At 38.9% G+C, this 10,108-nt stretch overlaps 2 protein-coding genes across 17 annotated transcripts in view; one reads left to right on the forward strand and one right to left on the reverse strand.

Annotated features, from left to right (window-relative positions):
* LOC100222067 (transmembrane protein 126A) overlaps positions 1 to 5,841 on the reverse strand; it is a 45,662-nt gene extending 39,821 nt beyond the window's left edge. Inside the window, exon 1 of the mRNA XM_072937220.1 lies at positions 5,782 to 5,841. Coding sequence (XP_072793321.1) covers positions 5,782 to 5,826 — 45 coding nt within the window. The 5' untranslated portion in view covers positions 5,827 to 5,841. The remainder of the gene's footprint in view (positions 1 to 5,781) is intronic.
* DLG2 (discs large MAGUK scaffold protein 2) overlaps positions 1 to 10,108 on the forward strand; it is a 988,777-nt gene that overhangs the window by 34,200 nt on the left and 944,469 nt on the right. The window lies entirely within an intron of this gene.

Here is a 10,108-nt window from a genome sequence, read left to right on the forward strand (position 1 = left end):
CTTGCCTCCTTTTTGACATATTTCTTCTCGGCTCAGGATGTCAAGTGTGTCTTGAAGTACCAGAATGCTGAGGGGTTTTCTGCAGCATTTCCTTACAGAGCTTGGCGTAGCATGAGGCTATGTGGTGAAGGTTCCTGTAATAAGGCTGTGCTCTCTTTGTGCCCTGTTTTTTTGCAAGTTGTCTTTCACTAAATAAAGGCCTAAGAAATGAACTGTAATGTCAGTTTGTCAAACAGCAGGTTTGTGCTTTTGTTTTGGGTATTGGTTGTCATTTGGTGGGGAGATGGATCTCTGTTGAAATGGGACAGGGTTGTGAGGAACAGTAATAATGCTGTAATAATGTTATGCCTGGTGCATTTTGCATTTAAATGAGGAGTTGGCATTAAATCAAGACAATCCTAAGGTACTGGAGGATGTCTGGGTAAAGAAAAAGGGCCAATGCCTTGAACTTTTGCTAAGCAGTGTGGGTGATAAGTAAAGAATTAGAGAGGAAGACAAAGGACAGCTAGGACATGTATACACAGTTCTCCATGGGATAAACACAAATCCTGATTGAATTGCAAATGTGAATAGACAATTTAAATACCTTCTAATAAAAATTGTGTTAGATGGTTATACTAGGTTTGTGAGAACCTGTGGTGGCAAAGTGCTTTCATGCAGCACCACTGTTTATGAAAAATACCAGAACTGCAGGATTTCTCAGTGCAGATTCATATTCTGCAAGATTTGCACTTAAATCAGATGTGAAAGTGTCTGGAAGAACCTTTCTTGAAACAGGACTTGTTTTACTGTGTAAGGGAAATACATAAGTAACTCTGCCAGAGGTTTGGAGATATGGATGTTCCTGAATAGAAATCTCTTCACAGAACTCAAAAGCATTTTTGTAGGATTGTGATTCATTCCAATTGTCAACTTCCTCCAGTGTCTTCAGTGCCATTCCTCATCATGTGTTTGAGAACACAGTAATATAAAAATAGTAATGATAAAAGGAAAATGTTATAGTTTGACATAGTTGCTCTGCCAGACATCATCTTTTTGCTGCAAGAAAGCCTTAAAGAATATTAAAATTAATTGCTTGCACTGGAAGTCACTGGACATGAGAGGTATGGTAGTTGCATATCTCAAACCCACTGCTCATTAATTTATTGCTATATATGAAAACTGTGCCACAAACTGCAACGCTTTTTCCCAACCCAAGAGATATTTGACAAGATTTTAACAGTGAAGAAATTTTTGAGGAGTCCCTCACTAAACAATAAATTTACAATAATTTCCAGCTAACACTTTTTTTTTTTTTTTTGCTTGGGAGTAGAATTTCCACAGTGCAGTGAAAAGACCTAAAGAATTTGCTGTATTATGGATTGTATCTTTAGGGCTCTCAATGACACCAGGAGTGAATTCCAAACCTCTTGGGTGTGACTGCGCAGCTGAGGGTGACTTTCTCAACTGGATAAAATTCTCATAAAGCAGCATCCAGTAAAGTGTGCAGATCTCATGTGGAAGCAATATACATAAGTGCTGGGACTGAACAGATGGCTCACAAATGCAGAAGAAGCTACAGTCAGCAAATTCTTAGTAGTTTGCACCAAGTGTGGTTACATGACAAAGTTACTGCAAGGCAATCAGGAGTATGGATTTCCAGCAAGTTTATTAACTTCCCATGTGCACACTCACTGTCCAACCACTCTCAAAGAATGTACTGACAGCTGAAATCTAGTTGGCAGTGTCTTTAATAGTGAACTAACCTGGGAACACACATATTTCCGCATGGGAAACTCAATCATCTACATGTAAAATAGCTTGAATGGTTTCTGACAAGATTTTGGCCCATGTGACCAGCATTCTTTCCAACCATTCACAGTCCAAGGATCATCCCCATAAGTCAGTGTACATGGCTGCTCTGTTCTGGAGGCTAAGAGAATTTTAAAGTATGAATCCAAGCTCAGCTCTAAAAGGTGATTCCAAGTGTGTGTAGTTGACATGGCAGAACTTGTGCACTGTGGGTATTGGGTAACCTCTCACAAGCACTGTCAGAATATGCCTTCAGACTTTTTCAGATGTTGCAGGTTGTCCCCATTGATCTTATGCAAGTGTATCATCTTTTGTCTAGCCTAAATAATGTGCCTGATAGCAGTCAGGCACTTGACATCTTGTTCTTGTGACTAAATTTGACTTTACCACATCCAGGCAGATCCAGTGGCTTCTATTGCCTCTGTGGACAAATATGTTGTCTGTGAAGAGCACTGGTTAGCTGCTAGTTAATGCATAAAAAAATTATTGTCATAGAGTTCATGAAAATGGAAACCTTTGGAAAGTTTTTAATCATCTTTCTAAAGGAATGATGGTTCACAGTCTAGAGAAAGCCAGCTGAGTCCTGGGTTGCATCAAAAACAGCATGACCAACAGGGCAAGAGAGGTGTTTCTCCTGCTCTATTCTGCTTTGGTGAGACCCCATCTGGAGTGGGAGCTGCATCCCTCTCTGGGATCCTCAGCACAGGAAAGACATGAACCTGTTACAGATGGTCCAGAGGCGAGTCATGAAAATGACCACAAGGATGGAACACCTCTCCAGTTAAGGAAAACTGAGGGAGCTGGAGCTGTTTGGTAGGGAGAAGAGGAGGCTCCAGGAAGGACCTTATTGTGACTTTGTAATACTTGAAGAGGTTTATAAGAAGGATGGGGACAGACTTTTTAGTAAGACCTGTGGCAACATGTCAAGGAAGAATGGTTTTAAGGTAAAAGGGGGTAGATTTAGACTAGATAAAAGATTTTTTTTTTTTTTATAGTAGTGAGGGTGGTTGAGGCACTGGCACAGATTGCCCAGAGAGGTAGCAGCTGCCCTATTCCTGAAAACATTCAAGATCAGGTTGGATGGGACTCTGAGCAAACTGATCTAGTGGGAGATGTCCCTGATCATTGTGGCGAGGTTGGCCTAGATGGCCTCTCAAAATCCTTTCCAACCCAGTGATTCTGTGATATGCTGGCCGTATTCACCATGAGGAAAGCTCTTTGGATTGCTCTGGTTTAATCCCCTGAGCTTGTGCAAACCCCTCCATCCCTGTCCATCAAGATAAAATCAAGATGAATAATTTTAACAGCCACTGCTATTTTCTGATCAAAGGATATAGGGCCTGGAACCTCATCTTGACTAAAGCTTCTTCTCCATCACCACTTCAATATCGTAGAAATCTTCATTTGGCCTAACAATCAAATCTCTTCTGACTGCATTACCTCCATTGATCCAAGAAACATCAATTATTTCTATTAAACACAAGTATTTTCAATAGGGATTTTCTACATACTGCGCAGAACTTCAGCGTTTTACATATAATTTAAGTGTTCTATAATATTTTTATGATCTTTCCTCTGCTTATTTGCTCTGTTGAGACCAAGCATAAAAACTGCCTTTTTCCCAGCATCTGCACCACTAGAAAACTCGAATTATTTTAAGGAAGTAAAATCTTCCCATCCCAAACAGCACTAAAAGTCCACTTTGTCACAGCAATATCCGAATGATGAATGTTCAAGGGCAAAGCTTTGATTAATGACAGCTGCAGTTCGGATTTCACTAATGGTGATTTTGTATCTCCTTCCAGACAGCTGCACACTTACTGCAAGTATCTAACTAGACATATTTATTATGCTAGTTTGGTTAAATAGATGTATAAATGAAGCATATGGATACTTGTATAATTTGCATCTGCAGTGTGTGACTATTATGTGAATTAGGCTTCTAGGAGAAGAGTATCCATCCTGTTGAGATAGTTGTATTTTGTTAAATTAAGGAGGTCTCTGATTAGGTTCCATAGAAAGAAAATACCAGTCGCTTAAAGGTCCTGGGAGGTGAAGGGGGGTGCAGTTGTTTTCTATTCAAAAGCACATTAATACACTGAAAGTTATCCAGTAATTTCAGCTGCCCTTCCAAAGTGTTGAGTTTAGTAAAAAATTAGCAAGTTTTGGGTGAGCATAGCAAACTGTAAAGCAAGTATACTGCCTTCTATTAAGTGTTCTCTTTTTATAAATGTGAAAGACTAGTCAGCAGTTGTGCTGATGGAATTGTTGTGCAGGATTGCAACTGTAAATAGGATATTGTGACAACTGGGTGGGAGTAAAGCTGAGGTGAGACTGCTAAAATGACTGGTTTCACCTGTAAGTTGTTACTGTAATGTAATTAAAGTGGTGGTTGTGCAGTAATTGTTGAGAACTTGTATTTTCCATGTAAGCAAAGCTGTAGAGAAACCATCAGTATAATCCATAACACAAATTCTGGCTATTTTATTGTACAGATGTTATTTCAGCTTTAAGTTGTGTTACATTAAGTAAAGTGTGTCTTACTCTATGCCCAGGCATTTCCTGCAAAATAGAAACTCCCATCTCCATTTCTATTACTCTCCTCTACCAATTTCTTTAAATATTGGGTTTTTGAAGCTATCTATTTGTAAACTATTTGTTATTTTATACACAAGACAAAGTAATATAATAAGGTTGATTATACACACTGGCAGATACCAAACAGTCTTCTAGCACACCAGTAACCTTGATGTGCTACATTCCCTGACCTTATCTCTGTCTGAGCAAGGATTCCAGTCCTTCTTGGCCTGTCTCTGCTTGCTTCCTCCTTGCCCTAGGTGTTTCCCCCCACCATGTACTGTTACCTGCAGCATAAATCCTGATTTACCTTGAGGAAACAGGGCAAGAGTCTCACCATGCAGAAGAAGCCTCCCATCAGTTATTTTGTGATTGTAGTCAGCAGTGTTGCAATGCAGAGAGTTATGCACAGACCAATTTATGGCTTGAGAATTAATTTCTGTCACGAGCTGTTACTAGCAGGTAAAGTGCAAAAAGCACATGCTCAAACCCTCTTTTTTTTTTTTTTTTTCTTTTTTTTTTCTTTTTTTTTTTTCTTTTTAGGGACTGCAGTCATGGGGATAGTAAAATCCTACAAAGGTGGTGCTGGAGTTTTACACATCACTGCAGCAAACAGAAAGTCTTTGAGCTAGAGAAAGCACCCTGCTCCCACACCCTCAGCAGATTCCAATAAATTAGTGTTAATTCTCTCTTTTTCCTTTGTGTACTATTAAGTGCATTCTCTTCACAAACTAATAAACCAGAGTGCATGATAGTGTCTAAAATGAACGTATGTTAAGAAATATTTTACTTCCTATTTATTGTTCTTTGTATAAAGTACACTCTGCTCCTTAGGATAAGTAATTAATGCAGATGATGTGGTTTTGGAGGGGGGGGGTTACTCTTGATGGGATGGTTTATGCCATACAAATTTATTTTTTCTTTCTTGACAAGGGCTGGGAACAGTGAGTAAGAGTTGTCACCAGGTGGCACCATTAACCTAAGTTATGTTTCAGTGAGGTGAATGCAATGAAGTTTATGTTCTAACGGAATTTAGTAGAGAGATTGCTCTTTTCACCTTCCTTCAAAGTAAATACACAGTACAGAGAATAGGCCAAATACTTCTGTTCACTGGCACATTTTAGACTACTTTATACATTTGCAGTGCTATAATGTGCTGAAGATTCTTCCCTGCTTTGTGTATGGTAAGTAAAATGCATGCCTATATTTCTCCAGAAAACCCTTGCCTGCTCGAGAATTTTGCAATATATTTCACATCTGGTGCATCCAAAAGCGACATTTCCCCTAGTGAAATCCCAGAACAAGACCAAGGAATTCTCAGAGGAAAAATACTTGTGTGTAAATATCGTTTGAGCATTTTAAGACTATTATTCTATGAAGTTAAACAATAGAAAATCGATTTTCCTTACTTACAGTGAGTAGCACTACAGGCAGTGCAGGGGAGATGACAAGCCCCATCTCTGGCTGCTGTTCAGAAGTGGTGCTGGTCCCCTCTGCATCAGAACTGCTGCAGCCTCCATCAGCTTGTGCTGCTTCTTGGCATTCACAGGGTGTTGTAGCTGTCCTCTGAAGCAAGGAACAAAACTTTTCCCCTTGCAGACATTTAAATAGTTTGAGTTGAAAAGTTAGTGTTTGTTTTGAAAGGGTCGGGTTGCTTTTTAAATGGCTTTCAGTGAATTTTATCAGCTTGATCCTAAGATGGTAAACATCATGGTGTTTTTCTGAACAGTGATATTAACCTAATGGCAGGACTCTAGGGTGCCCTTGGGAAACAGCAAATTCTTGTCTTCTGATCAGATATTAAAGAAATGCAGACCATCAACCAGTTCTTTCTGAATATGCTGGAATATTTAAAGTCAGCGGTGTTCTAGCCAGCAACTCTGGGATGCTTTAAAACATGGTTGTAAGGGTGCAGGTTGTAGTTCCAACTTAGCTCATAAAAGTAAGCAGGAAACCAGGGATTTAAACTTTAAAGGACTATTTCATTAAGTTTTTATTAGAGTAGAACCATGAAATAGGTATTGTTCATGTGAACTGTGAATTGTAGGTCACATCAAAGGAATAGGTTGATTGTACTGGGCCATATGCTCCCATTTCAGTGATTTCAAGGGCATTACTGGGTAGCGTTTTATTGTACTAACCTGCAAGTCATACTGTAACTTAAGTTATACATATTTTATGTCGTTTTTTTTACCTTTGCTTGCTTCTCTGGTCAGCTGTGAAGGTCACTGATTATGCAGTCTGTGTCAGTGTCCAGTCCTTATGTTGAACAGAGGCAGTGGAGTCTGTGCTTGGGGATACCAAAACCCTGAGTAGACTCAGCTCTGAGGGACTTTAGTTACCCCTGCTTGAACAGGGAGGTTGGAGTAGGTGTTCTCCAGAGCTGCCTTCCAATCTCTGCCACTCTGTGTCTAGCAGAAGAAAGCAGAAAAAAAGTGTTTGTCTGGGCAAACAGAATTTTGGAATTTCTCTAATTAAGCCTGTGAAGTGTCTTGTGTGGAAACTGTAGAATTGTTCTCAGGTAGACTCCTTGCTCTTAAAGATAAGAACAATATTCAGAGCATTTGGAAAGAACAATTCTTAATGAGATTTACGTTTTGCTGCAGTTTTTAACTGATGTTTACCCATTACAATGCAATAGACACTTAAATTCCAGTTTGTCTTCATCCCCTAGCAAAGCAGAAAATGTGCATGGTGAATCTTTCTACCGGGCGCTGATCAGCAGTGGATTTTTTTTTTCCTTTTAAAATTTTTTTGGGGTTAGTTAGTTAGTTGGTTAAGGTTAGACGGCAGAAAGATTCAGGAACACAGTAACTTAAAGAAAAATGCCATTAAGGATCTGGCAAAAATATTGTCATTTCTAAACTATGCCATGTGTACACTCAAACGTTTTCAAGTTTCAGTGTGCTGACTCAGTGGGCATTTTAAAGAACAGCAGTGGCAGTATTATTGCAACCATAGTCTAAGGAAGAAAGTGATGCAGGGCTTGTAGGGAAAACAAGAGAATCCAAGTGGGTTTTTTTTGACAAAAAGAGGGTGTTGCCTGGAAGAGTGTCTCCCTGATGTTGATTTTTATTGGCTTATGGGAAGGCAAAAGGCAAACAGAAACAGTGACATTACCAAATGCATCTGTGGTCCAAAAAATGTTGTCTTTTTTCACTGTTTGAATATCCAAATGGGGTATCAGGAATATTACTCCTGAGTCATTATAGGACTTGTTTATTGTTCTCCTGTTTCTCTCACTTTTAAATGGAGGCATGGAATGTGGCATCAAAAAGGAAATAAATCTGATGTGAAGGTATCTTTATCTAGGATGCTGCTTTCAGTAGAATTCTCAGCACTATAAAGCCTGTAAATCATGTCATAACATAAATCCTAAATTCCTAGATGTCATAAAACACTAGTAATACTTCAAACTGTTTCTTTCACTATTTTCCTGGGGGGGTTAATTTTTGTATTTCCTCTATGTATTTCTCCACATTAACTCACATTTCTGGTTTAAATTGCTTTGCTTTTTTTTTTTTTTTTTTTTTTTTTTTTTTTTTTTTTCATTTTCTGTGGTCAGTAGCAAGTCATTGATTTTGTACAGGCATCATCTGGATTTCCTGAAAGTACTGCAGGACCCAAATGTTTTCTTGGCTATGATGCTGCAGGCAGCTGCCTGTGCTTATAACTGATTCTGTTCCTGACAGATTTAAATAATTGCTGTTTGCTTGCCTGCAAGCCTTCACTGAAACTGAAATTTTTGCACAAGCCCACATATATCAGGAAAAATGTGGACAAAGGATATGAAGAAAGCAATTTATTCATCGCTAACAGTCTATGAGTGCCTAACAATTTTTCAGTGGCTGGTCAATTGTGAACAGGGGCAGTGGCAGTTTCATAATGTGAGATTTGGGGTCAGAATGTCTACAGGACCTGTAGACCTCCTATTTGTTTTTCAGAAGTATGTCTGCACTCAAATAGACAACCAATGAATAGTTTATATTTCTTTTTCTGTTAGGAGTTTGCATTCAGGTTATTATTTATACAATGCTCATCTAAAGTGTAGCAGAACTAACTGACAGGTGGTAGTTTTGACTGGAATGAAGTAGATTTGATTTCAACTAACCATAAACTTAAACAGGGACTTTTCAGGATTCCTCACCTGGATGAAACTTTTTGTGAGTGATTTTTCTTCTTAATTTCTTTTTTAAATGAATTGTCAATAGCTCAAATTATTTATAAATGACATTCATATTTGGCAAGGACTGCTGACTTAAAAATAATAATGGAATATATCTGATTGGAGGGGATCCATGAGGCTTGTTGAGTCCAACACCCTGCTTCTCACAGGGCTACCTAAAGTAAATCATATGACTAGGAGCAGCATCCATTCTTTGAACTCTGACAGGCTTGGTACTTTGGTCATAGAATCACAGAATCATAGAGTGCTAAGGGTTTGAAAAGGACCTTAAGGACCATCTAGTTCCAACATCCCCTGCCATGGACAGAGACAACTTCTGCTAGACCAGAGGTTGCCCCAAGGCCTTATCCAAACTGGATTGGAACTCTATAGCCTCCCTGGCCTTACCACCCCCACAGTAAAAAAACTTCCTCCTAGTATCTAAACCTTAATTTCCCCTCTTTCAATTTGTAGATTTCAATTTCTTCTCTGAATACTTATGGGAAAACATAAAGGCGTTTTACATATATCTCTGGACTAGGCAGTAGCTGGCTCTTAGTTTTCTGTTTGGGGGAATAGAGATGCATGTATCTGCTTGTTTTGTGCATGGTACTGACCAAGATACCAAGTGACTGGTGCAGGTTTCCATTCCAGCTGCATTCTGAAATTTGAATTTTCAATCATCTCCTCCTCTCTAGGTTAATCAATCAAAATTAACTGAATTCTGTCAACTGCTCTACTCTTTCTCCAAGTAAAGAAAAATGCAGTAATGCCTGACTCATGCTTGTGTACTATGTTTTTCTAAATAGGTGTAAATTTTTATATTTTTTGGCTTTGTTTTCTGGCTATGCATCAGATACCCAAGAACTTTCTGGAAGAAAACACTTATAAATTTTTCACAGGAATCTCTCTGGTTCTAATATAATTGACTTGTACTGAGTCTTGATTAAGTCCTAAATCAAACTCACAAAGGGTGCTGCTCACCCAAATGACGGTGAAATAATTTTTCCATGGCTACAGCTAAAGGAGTTTATAGTATAAGGTAAGGACAGATAGACAGTGGCAGAGGCAGACTCTAAAGAAGACACACAGAAAGGTGGGCATAATGGTGTTCGGACATGTTTTTAAAGGATCCAAATAAATTTAGGCTTATAAATATGCCAGAGAGTTATATCTTTCTCATGGAAGTTAATAATTAGTTTGAGTGTTGGAAAATGAAATTCTCATTCAATTATCGTAGCATAAAACTATTTTCACTGTAGTTGGGAAGCGCTGACTGTGCACTGAGGGGACAGTGCAAAGTCAGTCTCTGCTCTGTTGCTGCTGTTTCTTTTACACCTGAAAACTGTGTCATGGGGAACCCCTGGAGCTTGTTCTTCAGAAAACGACTCTGAATTAGATTCCTCCCTGTGCCAGCAGACATCCTTTCAACCAAGGAAAATATTCTGCTGTCCTTGAACTGTTAACCTATGAGATGGAATAGCCAGCTCAGTGTGTTTTCCTGAGTCCACTTTTCAAGAGTCAGGGGCTGTTTGCTGACCTCCTGGCCAGGAAAACTGCTTCCTATGTGCTCTC

The sequence above is a fragment of the Taeniopygia guttata genome, chromosome 1, assembly GCF_048771995.1.
Source record: "Taeniopygia guttata chromosome 1, bTaeGut7.mat, whole genome shotgun sequence".
NCBI lineage: Eukaryota > Metazoa > Chordata > Aves > Passeriformes > Estrildidae > Taeniopygia > Taeniopygia guttata.